The following is a 22,743-nucleotide window of genomic DNA, read 5'->3' as shown; positions in this document are numbered from 1 at the left end:
CCCCTTCTCCCCAAACTTGTATCCTTGCCCTGTTCCCTTCACGCTGGGATTAATCCTGAGATTGCAAACATGCGGTCCCTGCTCCGGGGAAGAGGAGTCTGTCCCTTCCCGCGGGTTAGGGACTGGTCACTTGGTGCTCTGAGTTATCAGGCATTGCGTGCAAGGCTTTTGATGGACTGCCGCGCAAGGAAGTCATGAGACCTCAGAAGGGGATGAGCCGCCCAAGCTGTTTCCCAGCTGCTGCCCCACGTTGCTCTCCTCCCCGGCCCCCTTTATTTCAAGTATTTATTTTATTAATCCATTCAGATAAACATGAATGAGGCAGTTCCAGGATGCGATTTCCCTGGCGATAAAAGACAGATCAACCGAGCCGCAGGTTTTTGGAACATGCAACCTCCATAGTTTCTTGTGGGAAAATGACAGAAGCAGAAATCTGTTTCCCATTAGAGCATGCAGCGGCGAGGACCGCTCTCTCCTCTCCTTCACTCCTGTTGCTTGATGGCCTCCCCAGGAGCAGCGTGTGCGGAGCTGGTCCCTTCCACGCCTCCAGAAGCAGAGTGCTCCAGCCCACACCGCTCCCAGGGGACCCCGCTTTCCCCTGTGAGGCAGCACAGGGAGCCCCTCTCTCCTTCCGAGCCTCCTCAGGCTTCGTTCTGCTCCTGCTGCCCCGAGCAAGGCAGCTTGTTCTTTCCTCAGAGGCAGAGAGATGCTCACATCTTGCTTTAGAAGAGGGTGTCGAGAGCCCTCTTGTTCCTCTCTGCAAGGTAACGGGGCAAGCAGTGGGGCAGCGGTGGGAAGCAAGCCAGCCAGCCAGCCTATTTATTCTTCCTTTTTTTTTTTTTTTTTTGGATGACTTGCAGTTAGATCATAGCTGGAATTAGAAAAGGAAAATCTCTATTGAGTTTTCCTGATGGCAGCAAACAGGCAGTTTCCTAGCCTGTTCTCCCTAATCCCCTGCCAGTGGTTCGGGAGCAGAGCACAGTGGTTATTTATTTTTTAATCTTATTTGCAATGAAAACTACTGATTCACGGAACAGTTATTTTCGTCGTCATTTTTCAGCATGACCTCATTAATCATTTCATCTGGCGTGAGCCTAGTGGTGGAGAGACACCAGTTACCTCCCTGGCCTGCTTTGTGCAGAGCAGTTGTGCCACCCCGGGAGCACGCTGGAGCAGAGGGGCAGGGCTGCAGCAGAACTGAATGCAACCTGCAGGAGGGAGCGTGGAGAAGGAGCTGGGGGCTTTGAAAGGTGCCTGGCGAGGCTGTTCTGCCCCCCAGAAGTTAATACGGAACAAATGCCTCACTTTCTGCTGGGTGCGATTAGAAACAGTTGTCCGGGCTGTTTGTGGCTGTGAAAGACCGCTCAGCACTTTCCACCGGGATCTCTGCTGCGATTCAGCCAGTTTCCAAATTAGGGAAATTTCATCTTCCTAAAATGATCCTGGCACTTTCTTTCGTATGTGGGGTTCATCTGCCTGCAGTGCTTTGGCCTCTGGTCTTGGTCCCCCTGCGGCTGCTGCCTTTTGGCGGTGGCTGAGGAGCTCGTGATCTCCCAGCAGCTGCATCAAAGATCCCCCGACATGAACAGGAGCTCCCGTACCTGGCACCGTCCGAGGCTTAATCCTGCACTGGTGCCAGTGCCACTTGCAGTGGAGAATTGACTAGCGGCAAATTCCACAGGTCTGCACAAACAAAGCACAAGTTTTCTAAAGGATACGCCTTTTTCAGACAGTTTTGTATGACCATACCGTTCCTCTTCAGTCGTGACGGAGCGCGGGCTTAAAGTGTCTGTGAGGGTCGTTCAGACTGCCGCGCAGGCAGGCCGTTTTGACAGACTGCTCTCCTCAGAGGCGTCTGAGGTTCAGGTCAGCCTGCTGATACTCCTCAGTCTGCAGATAGCCCCACTTCCCTGAGTTGTGTAGGTTTAGTCCGCCATGGGAGAGCTGGTCTCAGCCCTTCCAGCACCCACGAGTGGCCCTCGGCCCTCCGTGCCCGCTGGGAGGGGAGGCCAGGCCGTACGGTGATGTTAATAAACATATTGATACGAAGGAAGCAGAAGATGTGCAATTGGAGGGAGTGCTGGGAATTTCTGAAAGCCATAAAACCTCATGGTCCTCCGCTCCAGCCAGCGTCACCTCCTGCCCGTGTTTCATTACCCTCTCTGATACCTTTGTGCTGCACCAGTTGTGGCTGGTATGAATCGGTGCTTACCAGTATGCCACGAGCTCGTGGTGCCTTTAACTGGGTCCTCTTGTAACCTGAGTGGGAGGACTGGCATTTTGGGAACGGGGTGACTCACGTTGTGGGGCAGCGACCCTCAGGGGTCTGGCTGAGCGGCTCCCCTGCACCGTAGCGTTGGTGTTGATCGCTCTGTCTGGATCCTTTTGGCTCAGCTCTCCCCTCAGTTTACCAAAGGGCAGGTGCCTTTCTGCAGCTCGTAGGACAGAGGTTTGAAGGGCTGGTGGTGTGGTGTGAAGCAGGGTGGTGTGCCGTGAAGGAGCTGGTATTGAAGAGCCAGTTTCTGGTGGTAGAATGGATACTGAAATCCTTTAGTAACTAAAAAGTTCTGTTAAATGCAGCCTGTGACACCTGGATGAAGCTGTTGTTAAAATTATTATTTTCATAGAGAACCGTAGATGGCATCTGTCCCAGATCTTTCTAATACTCATGATTTCCTGAAATCCCCCCCTCCCTTTCGTTTTTTTTTGAAGGAGCCTTGATGTCTGGATTGGATTCAATGATTTTGCAAGCACTGGAGCGCAGCAAAGAGGCGAAGGATTTAATCTGGAGAGCTGTCAGAACTGGCTGCCAGGAGAACCCCATCCGTCAAATGCCGACCACTGTGTCCGGATGGGCCCGACGGGCCAGTGTAACACAGACCTGTGTATGGCCAAGCACAGCTACGTCTGCGAGTACAAGCCAAAAGGTGGGCTCTGCTTCTCTCCCGCTGCCCGCTGGCGGCGTGGGCAGGCGGGTGTCCTGCTCACTGGCACAGGCCAAGGAGAAATAGGGCTGCATGGAGGGGGTCATCCAGAGCATCACCCCAGATCAAGTGGGACTGGCAACAACCACAATATTCCCAACAGAGAGTTGACTGATAACCTTTCAGAAACTGGGCCTCAGCCCAAAGGGGGGAATCTGGCCCACTCCAATCTTTGCAATAATAGAAGTGGAGAGAGGAGCGAAGCTCTGAGGCAGAGCTTTGGAAATAGCTTTTCTCTCTTACATGAGCAGTCTGCTGCTGCCAGGATCTGAGGCCATGGTGCTGCCTTGGTGACTTTTGCTGTCCTTCTGTGGCATCTTGTAGTTTGTCACATGTTGGGGTCTTGTGACTTAGAAGACTATAGGGCCTTGGAGATCATTAAGTGAGCTTTTATGTGGTGTCTACTGTGCAGGTTTGTGTTTATGCAGCCTCCCAAATCTTCCAAAGCAGTGTATGGAGTAAGAAAGAGAAGCAGAAAGGACATGAAATATGGGAGATTTAGGTAAGAAGGAAAAGCCATCGCTAGGAAGAGAGCCCGCTGGCCCTGGTAGGAGGGACAGCATCGGCTGGTTGTGCTCTGTCCCCCAAGCCTGGCCTGGCTGTGAATGAGCCGGAGGTGTTTGCCACTGGTGGAAACCAGCTGGTCCTGGCCACTTTTCCCGTGAAGTCCAGGGGGACAGGGAGGATGGGGAGTGCATCTCTGCTCAAAAACTCAAAGCAAATCATGGGATGTTGGAAGAGAGAAGTATTTGCAGAGTTCCTAGAAGTTAAAATTGCTGAGAATTGCAAATGCAGACATTACTTGTGCAGGATGAAAAAGAAATCAAAACACCTGTAAGAAGAAGAAGGAAACCACAGGATTACAGCTGCTTCTCCAGTAAAGCTGGAGTTACAGATTCCTGAGTGGTCCAAGCCCTGCTACAGCTTTGCTGCGTGGTGTGAGCAAGCATCAGCAGGGTAGGGGGAATAGCTTCAGCCTTGCTGAGTCTCACGGGCTTTGTTCAAAAATTTCCTTTGTAAACAGGAGTTCTCTTAAATGCCGAAAACTTCTTTGTGGGAGAGCCTGTGTTTGACACACATGAGGCTGTGAAAAATGTGACAGAAGATGTGCTGTCAGCTCCATGGCAAGCTGTGGAGGTAAGAAGGGTTTGCTGATCGTGCTGCTGCTGAGGGAGCCCAGGGAGACGCAGGCAGGTGAGAGCCTTGTTTGTTTTGCAGGTGATGGTGTTCCCTGAGCTGGCCTTCAGGCACGAGGGATATTTGACTGCCCTGGAGTTTGTGACACAGGAACTGCATCAACCCGTTGAAGTGAGGTTCCAGGTGCATAGACCAATAGATAGAGAAGGTGAGGCATCTCCTCTCAACACCTGTGGTAGTGTTAGAGCTGACACCATCAGGTCCACATCAGACTGAGTGTGTGTGGCCTTCTTGTGGCCTCTCTGTCTTCAGAGCAGAAGCTTTGAAGCCTTAAATCAGAGATTTGGTTCTATTTTTTGAGGAGACTGAAGCGCAAAATCTGCAGGTATAGTTGGACAGCCTGAGGTTGCCTTGGAGAAATGGTTGTCCTGGGGAAATTAATAGAGGGAGAAACCTGTCTCAACGCGTGAGGAAAATGTGAGTGTAAGGAACGTGTGTAGAAGTGAATTAATTTTCTCAGCTATACTTTTATACTTTGGGAAGACAGGACATGTCAAATGGGAATGTGTTCTGGTCCATCTGGCCCCACAGGTTAACAAGGAAGAACATTTTCCTGAGAACATTCTTCCTGATGGATGAGATAATCTAATAAGCCTTTTATTCCTTGTACAACAGCTCAATAGTCACAGTTTTGGCAACAACTAATTTTGCAGCAGAATGTTTGCTATAGCCATAGGGTTGGCTGGTTGCAAAAGGATATTTTTTGACACTGCAAAGCTGATACTTTGACATGGAAACATTAACTTAAGAAAAGTTGCTTAATGTGTTTTCAGTGTCAAAGCCAGCTCTGCTTTTGCTTGGACTCGCTTTCGCTTGAACATAGATCTCTTTCAGATTGCAAATTGGTGCATTCTCACTGGAAAAGAGACTAACTTTGTTTTTAACAATCTTTGTGCCTTTGTGAAATTTTCCTGTAGAACAGGACACTTGTCTTATGTAGCACCAGGATGTGTTGCAGTTGCAGCTTTTAAGAGTGGAGCCATCGTCAGTCAAAGTGGAAAAAAACGGTGAATGTGGAGCAAAGGAGAAGTGCACTGGAAGTGTTACTTGCCAGAATGGTGATCTTTGCTTTTTCTTTCACTTCTTCCAGACTACCAGGAGGGAAAAAATGCTACAGAACCATTCCACACTGCTCAGGATGATGGGAACTGGTCTCTACTTGAATGTCCTCCTGGTTTCCAATGGTGTCATTTGACTAATTTGTGCTCATCGCTGAACAACTGCTGCAACGCGACCGAGTGTGCCAACAGTTCTCTTGCCAGCAGCCCTCCCCCCGTTTCCCTTCAGCACAATGAAAGCCAACTCAGCTATGAACTCGTCAAAGAATTTTTCTTTACAATACCAGCTGGCCCTTCTTCCCAGTATCTGGTCAGTGTTTATTAGCTGCTGTAACCAGTGTGTAGGTGATGCAGTTTACTCTTGAGTGCTTTGGGTAAATAAAGAATTGTTCCCAATTTGCAGATGGAGATACTGAAGTCCATTCAAATGCAATGATTTGCACGGTGTGACACACATGCCACCACTTTCTATCTTCCCCGCTCTGAGCCATGGACTCCCCGCAGTAACCTGTTGCAATAGCACAGTTGGTCAAAAGGCTGTGCAGATTTCCTGGGCTATTCCCATTGCACTTAAGCACTGAAGATAGAGCATAAAGCTGACCTCCATGTTAGCACATTTGATTTAAAGTCACCAAGGAGAGCAGAGTGGCGAAATGTCTCCTCATGCTGTGTTTTGTTCTGTGGCTTTTCTGTTGGTTGCCACTTGGCAGTAAATCCAGCTGTCTTGCCCAGACAAGAGTTGGGTGCTGAGTGCTCTTAACTTGAGGCATTAATCCAAAAATGTCTCCTCTCTCTGCAGGTCACATTCAGAAAAGAAAATATTTTTGTCAGGGCTGAGGACATCTTCAGCATCCAGCACAATGCAGGCTTGGGCTTACTCCTCCAGTGCCAGCCAAGTACCGCATCCCCTTACAGAACCAACGTCTTAAGCATGAGCTCTTCAGAGTGGGCACTTGGCCTGTCCGACAGCTCCATCGGTGCCACCTGGATAAACAACACCGTTTGCTCTCTCCGAGTCCGCTATGCTGAGGAACAGCTGGTCCCGGTGATCAGCCCCCACAACGCGGGCCTGGAGCATCCAGGTCGCTACACGGTGCGAGCCAGCGTGGACAGCGGGGTCTTCAGCGCCAATCTGTCATGCAGTTTCTGGGTGACTTCCTGGGTCTCAGGCCTGCGTGTCATCCACCCCGCTCCCCAAGGTGGCAGGGTCTACCTACCATCCAACCACACTACCCTGGTTGTCAAAATCTCCTCAGGGGTGAACGCGACAGCTAGCTGGCTGGGAAACAACCACACCTTCCCCTTCGAGGGGTCTTGCCCCGCGGCTGTTGCACCACTGACAGCAGACTGTGCCAGGGAGACCAACGACACCTGGTTTGCTGTGGTCAGCCTGAGTGGCCTCAGGGAGGGGCTGAGCACCCACGTGCTTGTTGCGGAGAACGCCGTGAGCACCCAGAACATCACCATCACAGTGAAAGTGGAGGAGCCTATCCGTGGGCTGCGGGCCACCCCTGACCCTGAGAGCAGAGTCCTGCTAAATACACGAGTGGTGAGTGACGACTGCTGCTTTTAATTTGTCCGTAGCATTTTTAGCCTTTACTGCTAATGGCGTGGGTTTGGCTCACGAGGAGGGCCGGGGCTCGGCTCCACACTGGTCAGGCGTAGCACGGCTTGCTGCTAAGCGCTGGCTCCCAGGCCATGCAGACAGCGCTGCTGCAGGCGCAGGCATGTGGCGAAAGCACTGGTGCTCTCTGGCAGGAAGGCAGCTCAGCTGTACGTTCACTTTAATTCTCTCAGAGGTAAGGCAGCACCTCCTGTAAGGGGGTTACGGGCTTTCCAGTTTCACAGAAAACCAGAGGCATCATGAAAGGCCAATATTCACCTCCTTTTGGTTTGTCAAGGTAGTTATTCCTTTAGGTGTTTAGATTTACTCTACTAAATCCTTACATCAGTTGGCCGAAGCTATAAAAATGTTTCACCCATCCACCAAAGTCTCAGAGTTACTCTGGTGTTTGCAGTCTTTTTTCTCCAATCCCCTGTCCCCAGAGCTACAGCCGAGCCCTAGGAACCTGCTCAATAACTGTTCAGTCTGTGGCTGCTTGTGGCAGAACCCTGTGCCTGCAACGCCTGTTGGTCTCACCCTTCCTGGCTGCCACAGTCAGCTCAAGAGGCACTGCAGCAGCGAGGAGGGAGCCTACCCTGTCCAGGGCAGGTCAGCCATTGGAGCCTTTGGGTCAGGAACCCTCAGTGGATAAGGATCAGAGACTCAGCTTACAGGTGTAGCTAAAGCTGAGTGGTTTCCACAAAGACACTGGAAAGTTTTTTAGCCAGCAAGAAAGAGACCTGATCACAAGAGCAGAGCGCTAGGGTGTGGGAGCAGGCAGTATGGGTCCTGCTCCCAGCTCTCCGGTTGGTTTATGGAGTCAGGGCTGGCATTTCTATCAGCAGCAAAGCCACAGATGATCTTGCACCTCTGTGTTATGCTCTGAGGGTGCCATCTTAGAGGTGTGTGATGCCTCCCAGTCTGGCTCTGCTCCTTCTCCAGTTCAGCTGGAGATCTCCTGGGAAGTGCTGTGCATGCTTTTCTCTTGCACTAGTATAAAATGTCCTCATGCCTTTCAGAGCTACGTCCCTGTGATGGAAGCTGGGTCAGATGTGACTTTCCGATGGACAGTAGATGATAAGCCATCTTTCACTTTTTACAATGTTGTCTTCAACGTTATCTACCAAAGCCCAGCTGTGTACAAGCTTTCGGTAAGCCAAGGCCTTTCCCATGATACCACTTCAATCCTGGGTTTCCATCTCATCTCACAAACTAAGCAGGAAAAGCAGCAGGGGGAGGAGAAGGCAGAGCTGAGCTGAGGAGGTTTTCACTGTGCTCCTAACGAGCTCATCTGCTGTTTCTCACTGAGCTGCTCTTGCAAATGCAAATAGTAAGTTTCTTCCTGTTCTTCCATTGCAGCTGACTTCGCTGTCTTCCTCGTCTTTGCTTTCTCCTCTTTTCTCCATGTTCTCCTTTCTGTTCATGGAGTGTCTGTCCTTACCCCCCGCCAGCAGGAAGGAGGCAGGGAGCCTCACTACAGGGTGCCGGCCGCTGCCTTGGCAGGCAGGAGATGTGGATTCAGAACCAGGCAGAGGCAGGATGCAAATGTAAGACCTTCTTCAGCAGGACAGAGCTTCTGCCACAAGCCCTTCTGGTCTCTGTCCTGTTCTCTTCCTACTGGCGCAGACTGGAACACTGGGTTTTGTCATGACCCCAGAAGAAGGACAGAGCAGGGAGTCTGGGCAGAGGGAGGTATCTGTTGTGGAATAGGAGATTATCTCCTGTGTCATGCCCTGTACTGCCATGCAGAGTCCTGGTTGGGCTCCAAGCTACTTGATCGGTTTGCAGGGTAACCGCTGGCTTCCTGAAGAGACACCAGCCCTAGCTCCGAGGGCATGCTAGCACTAATCTGCTTGGTGCAGCACCATGCTGAGTAGCACTAATTTGCTGGGCGAAGCACTGTGCTGACAAGCCTGGATTGCTTTTACTTACAAAGTGGACAAGGTGGCAGTAGTCTGGAGTTGACTGGGTTCTGTGTAACAGATCCACAGAAGCCTAGACACAAACTTCTTCTATCTGTTGGGGTGGGAAGTCTCTATTCAACCGGGTTTGAAGGATCCCTTCTGTCAGCAGTTCAGCTTTCCTGCCGGTGAGGAGGTGGCAAGATGCTTCATCATTAGGTGCCATGTCAGTCTTTTATGCCTAGGTAATCTTGAGGATCCTGCTCTACTTCTGTCATGTCTCTTCAGTCTCTTGCCTGTCTATTCTTCCTTTGCCTCCTCTGCCCAACTTTGCTTTGTGCCCATGACACCCATGATGTTGGAGCTGCAGTTGGCATGCTTGGTTTTATGAATCTCTCCCATCCCCACTCTCTGTGCCTGGAGCCATTCATCTGCCACTATTGTAAGGAAAATGGGTGGCTCTTGTCCCCTTGGTGGCAGCAAGTGCCTGTGCTCATCAGCTGGAGACGGTGTGTGGGCCTCCTTGGAGCAGGCAAAGGGTAACTGGCAAGTTCAGAGCCAGAGGAGCCTCAGGATGAGAAGCTGTTCTCCTTGCTGTAGAACCAGTCCTTCCTTGGACTGACTTCAGTGGTGGAGATGTGGTGGTTCCAGCAAGAGTTGGCTTTGCCAGGTAGGTGGTATTCTGATCTACGCTGCTTTCCAGTGACCACTCAGGCTATTGCCCCTGCCTCCCTGTCCCACAGGCTACTCTTCTCTGACCTGATGTGCTCACCTGCCTGGGGGCATCTCTTCAGTACGGTGGAGCCCCACTCTCAGGAGAGGGCAGCACGGCAAGGTGATCCCAAATGCATTCTTTGTCCCACTGTCCTTCCCAGCTCACCGCCTCCAACCACGTCAGTAACTTCACGGTCAATTACAATGTCACAGTGGAGATGATGAATAAGATGAAGAACCTGACAGTGTTGGGTGTCCTGCCGGTCCTCCCTCAGAACAGCACCGTGGAGCTTACAGCAAGAGTTCAGGTTGATTCAGCTGTGGATGCTATGTTCCTGTGAGTCCTTTGCAAGTTGCCTGGACTTAGGATCTTACTGCGCGTAGCTTACCAGTCTTGCCTGCCCTATTTCTCTTCCCAGGGCCAGCTGATGTCAGATGGCCCATTTCTCAGCTGCTGTCTAGTTAATTTGAAATCCCTGCAAGTGTGGTTCAGTCACACTGGCTGGGACCTATAGTTCAGGCTGAAATACTTTTCTTTTAAAGGATTGCAACATTGCTTTAATACTGGATTCCTCCTCTTCGTACCAGTGCTGTACTCCTCCCACAGCAACAATTCTGCAGCATTGGGCACAGCTACTGCTCTGATACTTAGCATTATGTTTCCTATGCCTTTTCTGAAAACCCCAGCCCTGAGCCTGAAAGACAGCCCTAGGCCAGGCCAGGGTTCCTCTGGGATTTCCACGATTCGCCTGTTGTGCAGTGTAACATAGTTTGCCTGTTTCTTCAGGTGGGATTTTGGAGATGGTGTCCAGGAGACATACCTGTTCAGACCTCCCTACAACAAGTCTTTCCTTGTTCCTGATCCCAGTGTCCATGAGGTTGTAATTGAGCACAACGTTTCACACGTCTATCAAGACCCAGGTATGCTCAGGACAGTTCTTTGGGAAGGAAGGGGCTCAGGTATTTTTATTGCGAGGGGGTTACAAGGCACCTTCCAATAAAACAATGGGCTGAAGGTCGTTGCCTCATTCCTGAGCAAAGAGCCAGAGTGACTGGAAGTCTCCAGCAATTGCCGTCCCCTATAATTCTAGGAGAAGTTTGTCCAGGCTGTAAGAAGCAGGTCCCCCGCACACAGTCCCCTTTTTGGGCAGTCTCAGCAGATAGATGAGTGGCAGGCGAGCTCTGTGCTGATGGGAGGGGGGGTAGGGAGTGCTACTGCGGGCAGCAGGAGGGGCGTCTGTTTTGTGGGCGAACAGAAAGAAAATCTTTTCTCTCTATCTGTCAGATTGGCTTCTTACTTGGTGTTTGGTCCTCACATGCACGGCCTGGTTGTAATTCCTGCTTGTCCTGGACCGGAGGGAAGCCCAGGGTGTGCGGAGTGCGGGAGCAGAGTATCTCCCTGCAGCCCCCCGTCATGCGCCCCACGCCGCTGCAGCACTGAGCAAGCTGTTGCGCAAGCACGTCGTCACGACTGGTCTTTTTCTGCTCTCTTCCTATGCAGGCGAATATGCGCTGGTGGTTCTCGTGTCAAACCAGTTTGAGAACCTCACCCACTTGACTCCAGTTCACATCCACAGTTATCTGATTGATGTGAAGTTGGAAGTAGAGGAGGATGTTTTAGTTGTGAGCCGTCCAGTCACCTTCAGAGCCTGTCGTGTACACCTGGGACTTTGGGGACGGGTCCTCACTGTTCACAGAGAGTCAGTCTACAGTGACATACAGCTACCCCAGAAGAGGGGTGTACAACGTCACCGTGACAGCGAACAATACCATAAGCACTGTGGAGACAGTTGAGTGCTACCAAGTGTTTGAAGAGGTAACTGGGCTCCGTGTTTCCGCAGATGAGGCAGCAGAGCTGGGAGCATCTGTGACCCTTAATGCTTCAGTGCAGACGGGGGACAGCGTCACCTGGATATTCGATATGGGGGATGGGACGGTGCTGAGGAGTCAGGTGCCAGTGGTGGAACATGTGTACATAAAGGACATCAACTGCACTGTGAACGTGACAGCTGTGAATCCTGTGAACTCTGTTTCCCAAACTGTGCCTGTTCGGATATTTGTCCTAGAAGTACTGAAAATAGAGCCTACCTCTTGCATCCTTGAACACCCAGATGTGCAGCTCACTGCGTATGTGACAGGGAATCCTGAAGAATACATCTTTGATTGGACTTTTGGAGATGGCTCATCCAATGTCACAATTAGTGGGGACCCTGTGGTGATGCACAACTTCACCCGAAGTGGGACATTCCCCCTCTCCCTGACTCTCTCAAGCAGGTTTAACAAGGCTCACTATTTCACCAGCGTCTGTGTGGAGCCAGAGATAGTCAATGTCACCCTTCTCCCTTCCAAGCAGTTTGTGAGGCTTGGGGAAGAGAGCAGCTTCCAGGTCAGTGCCGTGCCTCTCTACCAGTACCGCTACCGCTGGGATTTCGGCAACAATGAGTCCACTAGATCGAGTGGGACCGAAGTGACCTACACCTACAAGAACACGGGGGTCTTCCTGGTCACGGTGACTGTCTCTAACAATGTCTCTTTCAACAATGACACAGCATTTGTGGAAGTCCAGGAACCGGTTGGGGTGGCAAAGATTGAATATAACGGGACAAGTGTTTTGGAGCTGAACCAGGTCTACCTGTTCTCTGCCAGCATGAATGGAACCAAAGTGAGTTACTGTTGGGACTTTGGAGATGGAACTACCCAGCCTGGCCAAGTAGCTACCCACTCCTACAACAACACGGGCCACTACACTATTAGTGTGATGGGCCAGAATGATGTGAGCTTTAATGAGACCGTCATCGACGTCACAGTGAAACGTCGGCTCCATGGGCTGACCATCAATGCCAGCAGGACAGTGGTGCCATTAAATGGTTCAGTGAGTTTTGTAGCCACGCTTGTAGCTGGCAGTGCCATCCGTTACTCGTGGATCCTCTGTGACCGGTGCACTCCTATCCAAGGATCTTCCACAATTTCCTACACTTTCCGGTCTGTGGGTACTTTCAATGTCATCGTGACAGCGGAGAACAAGATCAGCTCATTGCAGGACAGCATCTATGTCTACGTCCTGGAGCAGATTGAAGGCCTGCAGGTTGCTAGCAATGACCTGGTGGAGGACATCTATTTTCCAACTAACAAAACACTCCATTTGCAGGCAGTGGTGAGAGAGGGAACAAACATCTCTTACAGCTGGGTAGCCCAAAGGGATGGCAATGCTGTGCAGACCTTCACTGGGAAAACCATCTCCTTGAGCATCCTAGAAGCTGGAAACTACACTGTCTATCTGAAAGCCACTAATATGCTGGGATGTGCAACTGCTAACAGGACACTGGAGTTCATTGAAAGCATTGGTCTTTTAAAGCCTTACGCCTTCCCGAACCCAGTTGCTATTAATGCCTCTGTTAACATAAGTACCACCATAACCAGTGGCACTGGCATCATGTATGTTTGGTACCTAGAGGATGGCTTCTCTCCTGTTACCTCCGAACCCTTTATTATACACTCCTTCCAAAGCCCTGGAGTGATAGAGGTCGTCATTGGAGCAGAAAACAAGCTGGATTCAACCAATGCAACAATTTATATCTGTGTAGAGGAGGTCATAGAGGGGCTGAATATAGGGACCGCAGAACTGGACTGTAGATATGTCTCGTCAGGCTCTACGGTGGTCTTTGAGGGGGAGCTGCAGAAAGGGACTGAAGTGACATGGCTTTGGGAGGTGCCAAATGGCACATTGACTGGTCAGTCCGTGGCAGTCATGTTCCCCACAGCAGGTTTTTATACGGTCTATCTGAATGCATCGAATCACATCAGCTTAGGAATATCTCAGTGCTGGACAGGATTCAAGGACTGGAAGTTCTTGCCAGCAAGAAGGTGGTGGAGCCAGGGGAACAGGTCACCTTTGTGATCAGGATGTTGTCAGGTACCTCTGTGAGTTACTTGGTGAGCATAAGTGGGGACTACTCTGTGGTGCTCAACGGGTCCAAGTACACACATGAGTTCACCAAGAGCGGTGATTATTTGGTGACTGTGACAGTGCAAAACCAAATCAGCATTGCACATGCCCAGGTGCTCATCTCTGTCCTGGAGGCCATCCGCGAGGTCAGGCTCCTGAACTGCTGTGAGGAAGGCATACCCACGGGCACGGAGAAGAGCTTCAGCGCCCAGGTGGTGAGCGGCTCCCGTGTGTCGTTCTCCTGGCAATTCTCCCTGTGGAAAGAGCAAGGCCGATCCGTGGTCACTGTGGCAGGGGAGAGTGTTTCCTACACACCAGAAGCTGCAGGGCTGCTTGAGATTCACCTCAATGCCTTCAATGACTTGGGAGGTGTCAATATCACCAGAACTATCCAGGTCCAAGACCCGATAGTCCAAGTCTCCCTTACTGCCTCCAATGCCTTTGTCAACAGGACAGCACTATTTGAAGCAGCAGTGGTGCCCAGCAGTAGGAGTGTTGAGTTCTTGTGGACTTTTGGGGATGGCTCTTCCACTCAAATGACCAGGGTTGCAGTGGCCAACTATTCTTACTTGAGCCCTGGGGATTACCTGGTGGAGGTGAATGCCACCAATCTCATCAGCTTCTTCATAGCCCACCTCACTGTCACTGTCAAGGTCCTGGAGTGTGAGGAGCCAGAGGTGGAGTTAGCCTTGCCTCCTCAAGTAGTCATGAAGCGGTCCCAGAGGAACTACCTAGAGGCACAGATTGACCTCCGAGGATGCATCAAGTACCAGACGGAACACCTGTGGGAGATCTACCGAGCACCCAGCTGCATGAATTTGGATGACTCCAGCAGGATCCGGCTGCCAAACGTTGATGTGAACAGACCCCAGCTAGTTATACCAAAGCTTGCCCTGGAAGTTGGGAGCTATTGCTTCATCTTTATTGTCTCCTTTGGAGATACTCCACTGTCCAAAAGCATCTTTGCCAATGTAACTGTGATACCAAGTAAGCTGGTCCCAATCATTGATGGTGGGTCATACCGTGTATGGTCCAACACTCAGGACTTAATCTTGGATGGGGAGAAATCCTATGACCCGAACTTGGATGATGGTGAACAGACTCCTTTGTTATACGATTGGTCTTGTACGTTCTCTTCCAAGGTAAGAGCAGTTTTGCACAGACAGAGAGGGTGATCATTTGGGAGCTCCAAATGCACGTCAGCTCCACCACAAATGTGTGTGGGTTGAAGTGGTGCTGAGGGGAGCTTTTGTGAGCATCTTTAACAAAGCTGCTCCACAAGGAAGGTTGCAGAGGTTTCCCAATTCCTAGCTCAGGGTGATGGTACAAAAATTGCTGTGAAGAGTTGTGCAGTGCAGCCTGCTGCAGTCCGCTGCTGCACACCGTCCCTGTTGGCACTGGAAGCTGAGGTCTTCGCATTGCTGCTTCCTTTGCACTTGGCCTCTGGTTCACGGTTTTAGTGTAGCTGCTTCCATAAACTGAAGGCATTACCGAGCTGCTGATTGCAGTCTGGGGGGTTGAGGGCTCTGGTCCCTGTTAACAGTTAAATGTCTCTAATTCCAGCAGGGGCCAAAGTTAGATTTCGGAGGAGTCAAGTGACCACAAGTCATGGTCACTATGGTCACAAGCAGGACTGTCCTCACACGCTGAAATGGTCTGACCCTACAGTGACAGAAGGGCAGGGGAGAACTGCCCTTCAAATTCTTATGGGAGATCCACCTCAGGAGCATTTTTTGATTGAATGTGGGATTCTTTTGCTTGTAAAAACTCATTGTGTTCTATCTTTACCTCAAAACAGAAAGATGCAGAGTGTGTGTGGATTTAGTTTAATTGTGAGCTTTTTGTGTTGTTCGGCAATGCTTATAAGCTATTTAAGGAAGAATTAATGGCTGCAAAATAAGTATTTGAAGCTTGGATGAAATACAGGAGTATTCCAAGTACTGCTTACTAATCTGAAGAATGTGATAATGTGCTTTATTGTCCCCACACCACCCCCTTTCTCCCACCCCGGTGGTGGCAGTGCACAGTGAGATCTGTAACAGTGACTTTGTGTGGACCTGAATGTTTTGGCTGTGGACTAACCTGATGTGCACCCGTACCAAGGAGGGTTTGAAAGTTCTTTTCTCCTTGCAAGCAGAGCTCGGCTGCAGGGTGCTCTCTGAATTTCAGTGCCAAGGAAGGAATTGTCACAATTTCCAAAGCTGTATTAGAAGCAGATGTGGAGTATACGTTCGACCTCACCGTCAGGAAGGAGGGTATGAGTCCCGAGGCAACAAATCAAACGGTACGTACCACAGACAACTGTCGCTGTCTGTCCTTGTGTGCTGGACGCAGCCGAGCTGGAAGTCCGCGGCCCGTTTCATAAGGAAGTGTCTAGAGGAGAGCGCTGCTGGCTCAGGACCGTGCCCAGCCACGCGTGACTCCCCAGGCTGTGTCCCCTGGCCCCGTCCGAGAGGCAGTGCCAGTCCCGCTGGGCGTGTGGAAGCTACCTCTACCTTCCTGCACCAGCCAGCACGGGAAAGCGGGGGAAGCAGATTTGAGGGCATTGCTGGGGCTCCGTAACCGATCTCATCCAGGTCATTGGCAGGAACAGACATCGGTATTTCTGTGATATATTCATCTTATGCTGCCTTGGGCAGCACTTTTTGCTTGTCCTGCCAAGTTCTTTTCGTTTCTTCCTTTAGACCTTGTGTTAGTCCCTTTCTGTGCAGAGGCTGCGTTAGTGACCCAGCCCTGGACAGTACTGGCCACTGTCCCAGGGACTGAGAGTCTGCGACTGCAGGTCTGCTGTAGGAGGACAGGAAAGGAGCCCGTGGTTGGTAGCTCTTCTGCTGCTGCGTGCAGTCCCGGGCTCTTCACAGGTCTGCACCAGGCTCTTCCCGGATTTTTGCCCAGAGAGAACTTGTAAGAGTTGGTACTTAATTTTATGGTCAACAGTTCCTCTCTTCTCTCCTGAATTTTTTTAAGGAAGGATTTTCTTAAGTGCATGTTGTTTATGTCAAATTGAGCCTAACGCTGAATGCATCTGCAGTCTGACAGCGGTTATGGTTTATGTCAGAAACATTAATCGTGGTGCGTTTGGCAATTAGAGATATAGTTAGTCTGAAAGTGGAAACTCTTACTGCCTGGGTTTTAAACCAAAGCTGGAGGTTAAAAAGAAAAAAATTAAATTGATAGTCTTTCAAGGACATTCCGTACTATCTGGTTTCCATGCCTGAGCGCAAAACAATGATTCCAGTGTCGCAGGAAATTTGCAAATACTGTAGGAATGAATGAAGCTTCAATGCGCTCCGGCTTAGCGCTGTGGAATATTTATCCTCTTTTAAAAGTCTGCCATATTAAACAATGTCTTCATTACTGTCTTTCTTTGAATTTAGAATATTCGTTATGCCAGGGCAGAGGACTGTCGAATGCTGGACGACCCCGTTTCCTAGGGGATTAAAGGAATTTAGACAAAGTACAGGAGTCAGAGCTCAGTAACGGTTGTGTCTGAGCCACCGGTGCTTCTAAAGCTCCCCTCTCTGAGCGCTTTGCCGGGGAGGTGTGGTAGATGTCTGGAGATGTGAGCGAAAAGCCTGGAACAACACACTGCGCTCTGGAAAAGGTGGTTCTTCCAGGCTGCAGACACAGTGGGAGCTGTATTTTCTGGCTGTTTTCATCGTCACTCCTGTCTCTCGGGGACATCGGTAGTGTCAGAAATGGGGATGGTTCTGCACAGGCAGCGCACTCCAGAGCCCAAGGGTCAGGTCCTGAAATGTGGCGTGCAGCTCCAGACCAAGCTCCGTAGCTCAGAGCAGGGATGGAGCAGGCAGCGGGACCGTGCCCTGGCTTCGCACAGGGCAGCACATCCTCAGGAAGCCCAGGCTCCCTGGCTGGCCCCCAGCCCTCTGTCACTCTGGACCGTAAACGCTTCCCCTTTAGCAACCCTCTGAGTCGAGGACCCTCTGACCTCGACGGACCCGAGGGCAGGGACCCGTAGCCCCACGCTCCTCTGTCCACGGCAGATCTGCTGTGACCCCACCGGGTCAGGCGCTCCACAGCTGCAGAGGCAGAAAACAAAGGAGAGCTGCGGTCGCTTCCCGGGGCAGGTGCTCACCAGATGTTTGGTCTGTGCTGTAATGGGGGCTTTCCTCCTCCCAGTTAGACTTCTCCTCTTTTCCCAACTCTAACGCAGGTCCCATTTTTGTAGGGCTAACAGCTGAGATGGTCAGTAGAGCGAAGTGCTTCAGTTAGTGTCATCCCCACCCGACAGCACAAGCAGGACTTGCTGGGAACTCAGCACAGGGCACCAGAGGGACATTTATGTTGTTTAAAAGTGTAAATAAAGGAAATCCAGGATTACTTAGATTGGCACAGCTTGGCATTGGGTGGCTCTTGAAGATCAGTGGCAGAAGAACTCGCCATGGCCAGTGTAAGAAAAGTGATGTAGCTTAAGTCTGACATGAAATCTTTTGGAAATCCCTTTCTGCAGTTTCCTTAGCACAGACTGGGCTGGTGCAGAGCGATTCCTCTTTGCAGAACCAGCTGCTGGGATGTCTACTTACCTGTTAGATGCCTGTATTTTTGTCTCAGATTTTCTGATGGAGCCTCTTGCTTTCCCAGGTATTCATCAAGAGGGGGGGAGTCCCTATCGTGTCCCTGGAGTGCGTTTCCTGCAAGGCTCAGTCTGTCTATGAAGTTAGCAAGAGCTCCTACGTCTACCTGGAGGGGACCTGCCAGAACTGTCACAACGACTCCAAGCTTGGGGTAAAGCCATCAGTAACGCTGGTCTTTGCTTCAGCTGTGGTGGACTTCAGGGAGAAGGGGAGAGTCAGAGAGGACAGGGTGGGAAAAGCTGTGTGAGAAGTAAAGTCCTGGGCCTCAACTGCCATAGAGACAGGGAGGGGAAACAGTCTTTGACTGTAAATACAGTGGCAAGGCTGGGTGTGGCTGAGGGGATGAAGAAGGCTGGCTGATACTGGTCTCTCATCACAGCCCCTGGAACTGGCTGCAGGACTGGCTTGCAGAGTCAGAAGTTTAAAACAGGCCCTGTGCTGAGCTTGCCTGGTGTGGTGTGGGGCTCCCGCGTGCCGTGCCGTGTCTCGGCAGCTTGGAGGAGGCTAGAGAGCCTGTGAAGCAGATTCCCCATGTCCTGTAGCCACTGGGCCCCTGTGAGATGTCCAGAGCTTTCCGTTGCCCTGGGTTGTGCCTGCAAGCTGCGGGACACATGGCCTGTCAGTCCTCCATCAGCACCTTGACCTACCCAAGGGCAAGTCCTTGCTGGGTCATTTTCAAGCCAAGCCCATGAGTGACCAGCTCTTTTCACACAAAACCCAGTGCTTTTCCTATGAGAGGTCTGTAAAGTGTTTTCTTCTCCCTGCTGACTGGCATTTTGCCCATTCTGGTGGCTCAAGCAGAGGTTGTTCAGTCTTTCTGATCCCCCAAGTCCCTCATGCCCTCCTCTAGTTACAGATTCCACTACACAGCATCTCTGCAACCTGTTGAATGAAGCAGGTCGGAGAAGTGGAAGTCCCCTGGCGAGAGCTGTCTGCATTGCTCACAGAAAGCCCAGCATGTACTTGCATGGCATTTTCTGGCTGGCTATCTCACTGTTCCTCTTGTTATCGCAATTGTACATTTATGCTATTAACAGTAACCATCCAGGACACGTTCAGCTTGAAGCACATTAAACATGGTATCCCGTGGAGACTCCACCAGTACTTAATTTATTTCCTGTGTTTTGTATTCTGTATTATGAAATACTCTGTCGGAGGATGATGTAATCCCAGAGACTAAAGTAGATCTCACAGTGGAAATATTCCCACCAGACATTTTGGAAAGGTTCCAGTTCTTGTTGCTGTAGCACACAAGACTAAAGCTGAATTATCAACTGCAAATTTGGCAGACGCTCCCACTAGAAATCTGTTACTTTTTATAAGAGACTCAATCTGAAAACATTTTAAGGACATAACTTCGGATTTAAACAAAACCTCTCCTGTCTTTCCCCTCTTCATTGCTATAGAGATGGGCAGCACACAGCTTTAAAAACAAGTCTCTCATCCTGGACAAAAAAACTACCTCCACTGGCGACACGGGAATGAACCTGGTCTTGAGGCAAGGGGCACTGAAGGATGGGGAGGGATATACTTTTACCCTTCACATCACAGACCTCACAACGGGGGAGGAAGGATTCGCCTCCATCGATCTGCTCCCAAACCAGCCACCCGTTGGAGGATCCTGCCGGCTGTCTCCCAAAGGACCCCTCAGGGCACTGATGGCAAAGGTGCACTTTGAGTGCGCAGGTGAGAGCGTCCGGACGGCGGTGCTGGGCACCTGCCAGCCCTCTCTGCTCCTCACGGGCAAAGGTTTCTCATGACCAGCGTGTTACCAGTTGCCCTTCCTCCCGCAGGTGTTTTCTTTCCCCTGAGCTCCTACCCCAGGACGCTGTTGGCCAGGGCTGAGTTCAGAAGTGGACTTTTCCATTTCTGATCCCCAGAGCTTGGACCATCAGCAGCTTTGTGTGCCCAAATTATGGAGCTCTCAAACTCATGGTAGTGGGTAGGCTCCTTAAAAAAATCCTAATCTAGGCCAGGCCAGGCCAGTACTTGTGGAAGAGGCTGGTATTTCAGTGCAGAAAAAAGAAGATAGGTGCCCAAAACTGAGTCACATATGTGTGGGAAGAGTCAAAAGACAAAGCACTAGGGCCTCCTCTGCCATGTTGGCTGGATGTTCCCGACGGCAGTTACCTTCTCAACCAGCTGCAGAGAGAGCATCAACGAGTCTAGCTTTGGAAAAGTGGCCTGGCTGACGTCCTGTAGCCTTGGGCCAAAGAATAAGTGCCTCTGAAAACCATATTTCCCCAAATGATTAATCTTGGAGATTAATGCTGTCTGTGCACAAATGCTGGGAAGCCACGCTGCAGAGGAGATGATGAATTCTGCTCGTTCTGGGGGGGCTGGTCACCAAAGCCCAGCTTAAGCTGGGGGAGAAGCTGTATTTGGCATGATATGGTTGTAACTTTGGTATACTTTGAGCTACCAGAATAACTGTGAAATCAACACCTCTTTGGAGTGGTGGGATTTTAGCTCATAGTGATTGTTTTTAAGCTTAAGTGAAACACTGGTCGATGTCCAGTGCAGCGAGGACCACCTTCACTGGTGCTCACTGGCAAACATGCAGTGAATTTCCCAACTGTCTGGCTCCCACAAGACTCCCCATAATTCCTGGGAGCTCCAAGGAAACCTTTGTGGAGGTTTTATCCTAGACTCAGTCATCCCTGTGATGTTGAACTGCCTGAGTGCTGCGCTGAGTCTCTGTCTAATGTCAGGCATTGCAGGGCTTGTATAGAAGCTGTGGGCTTGGGTCAGTGCTGTTCCCAGCCCTGGCAGAGTTATTCCCATTTTTATTCTGCTCATGAACTCTTCACAAATCCCTTTAAACGTTACAGGTCCCAAACACCTAGGCAGAAACCCCTAAACATCATAAAAACTCAAACAGGGTCAGAGCTTTACATTGCAGACCCTGAAGACATCCCCCTCCAGCCCGATGGAGTCCTCAAGCTGTCCTCATTGTGGGGACAACCTGTCCCTCTGCCTGAGCAGGGTGACGCCTTGCTGGGGACAGCAGTAAGGGGAGATACCACACGGAAGGGCTGAGTGGGGTGGGACACAGCAGGGGAGGGAGGGGGCACTGCCAGGCAGTGCCGGCTCTGACGGACGGGCTGGGTTTCGGGATGGTGCCTGCAGCCCCGCCGTGCCCTTGCCCCCGTCAGACCCCCTGTTTGGGTTTGCTTTGCAGGCTGGCGAGACACGGAGGACGCGGAGGGCCCGCTGGTGTACATCCTCCTGGCGTCCCGCCGCAGGGCCGGGCACTACCACGAGTTCTGCGTGTACAAGGGCAGCCGTGCCGAGCACAGCGCCTTCCTGCCGCCGGGCTTTCACGAGAGCGGCTTCATGGTGTCCGTGTCAGTCCTTGTTCAGGACCAGCTGGGAGCGACCGTGGTGGCCATTAACCGGTAAGACCCACCGCTCACAGGCTGGGCTTACACAGCAGTGCCAGCGTCCGGCCTCGGCTCCTGAGTGGGTTGACCACTGGGTCCCTGTCCTGAAGGGACCTGGGGTGAAACGTTTTCCCCCTGGCAGGAAGGGGAGGGGAGGCTCAGCAGAAATATGACGTAGAGAACTCCAGTTCTTGTGGATCATCACTCAAGGGGGAGACTTCCCCATAAGTTACTGCTTTCCTGACCACCCCCTGAGTTCCCTGGTGACACCTTGCTTTGAAGGCACGATGTCACTTTCTCAGGTCTCTGTGCTCTCTGCTCTGCTGCCTTCTCTGCACCAGGAGCCCTCAAAGGAGGCTTGGCAGCAGCAAGCTCTGGTGCTGCGGGTGGCCTGGTGCCCCACTGCTGAGAGCAGGGGAGGTCTCACGTAGCCAAGGTGGAAAGCACGTGCATTTGCACAGGGTGGAAGGGATTGCAGCTCGAGTCTCAGCAGGGTCAGTGCCGTGAAAGCCCAGTTATCCCTTCTGCAAACGCCCCGTGGTTTCCAGTGTGCTCCATACAGGCCACAAGTGCCCACAGGTCTTTGGGCAGCGTCCTGAGCTGGTGTCTGCTGCCTGACTGAGCTGTAGGATTGCTCCTTCTCAAGGCTGATTTGCAGCTCCTCCCACTGTACATGTGGTCCCAGCATCCCGGGCTGGAGTGCACAGTCCTGCAGTGCCCACGGAGGAGGATTTGTGTCCCAGCTGTTCCTCAGACCCCAGGGAACAAAGCCCAAAGCAGTGCAGCTCCTCCCAGCACACTGACCCTGGCTTTAAGTGCTCCTTCTGCTCCATCAAACTAAACCTGGATTTTCTCCTCTGGGTTCAATGCACCCATGTGCAGTCCTCCACCTGCAGCTTCATGGAGCTTGGACCAGTGAGGAACCAGGCTTGAGGTCCATGAAGGTCCTGCATACAGCTGGTGCAAGCTGGGCACCAGGGCAGGCGTCAGCAATGCTGTCTTCGTTGTTTAACAACCTGCTTCCCCTCATCTTCCTTCCCAGCTAAAGGGCAGGTTCTGCCCCCTTCCCCTTCCCCCAGCCCCATTTGATAGTCTGCACTTAACGCAAATGCCTCTTTCCTTCCCTTGGCAGCTCCATGGAAATCGGCTTACCCGAGGGCTTCCCCAGCCTCTCGCACTGGCTCTACAATCAAACTGACACCGTGCTCCAGGGCTTAGTGAAACAAGGGGACCCTCAACAGGTCATTGAGTACTCTCTGGCCCTCATCACCATCTTAAATGAGGTAAAGCAGCACTCTGCCCAAGAGGGGCTCCAGAAGGCCTTGCAATCACCAGTAATGTTCTTTGGCCAGGTTTTGTACA

General features: G+C 51.4%; 1 protein-coding gene across 1 annotated transcript in view; it reads left to right on the top strand.

Annotated features, from left to right (window-relative positions):
• Positions 1 to 22,743, top strand: part of PKD1 (polycystic kidney disease 1 (autosomal dominant)) — a gene marked incomplete at its 5' end in the record, with an annotated part of 52,207 nt that overhangs the window by 7,383 nt on the left and 22,081 nt on the right. Inside the window, 16 exon segments of the mRNA XM_010289136.1 lie at positions 2,713 to 2,927; positions 4,009 to 4,121; positions 4,203 to 4,329; positions 5,272 to 5,549; positions 6,039 to 6,788; positions 7,862 to 7,993; positions 9,619 to 9,794; positions 10,245 to 10,378; positions 10,959 to 11,106; positions 11,108 to 13,260; positions 13,263 to 14,545; positions 15,541 to 15,687; positions 18,006 to 18,149; positions 19,405 to 19,684; positions 21,180 to 21,396; positions 22,514 to 22,664. Of these exon segments, the coding sequence (XP_010287438.1) occupies positions 2,713 to 2,927; positions 4,009 to 4,121; positions 4,203 to 4,329; positions 5,272 to 5,549; positions 6,039 to 6,788; positions 7,862 to 7,993; positions 9,619 to 9,794; positions 10,245 to 10,378; positions 10,959 to 11,106; positions 11,108 to 13,260; positions 13,263 to 14,545; positions 15,541 to 15,687; positions 18,006 to 18,149; positions 19,405 to 19,684; positions 21,180 to 21,396; positions 22,514 to 22,664 (6,448 nt within the window).

Source organism: Phaethon lepturus, unplaced genomic scaffold (assembly GCF_000687285.1).
Source record: "Phaethon lepturus isolate BGI_N335 unplaced genomic scaffold, ASM68728v1 scaffold23336, whole genome shotgun sequence".
Taxonomy (NCBI): domain Eukaryota; kingdom Metazoa; phylum Chordata; class Aves; order Phaethontiformes; family Phaethontidae; genus Phaethon; species Phaethon lepturus.
This window is presented reverse-complemented; position numbering and strand designations above follow the sequence as displayed.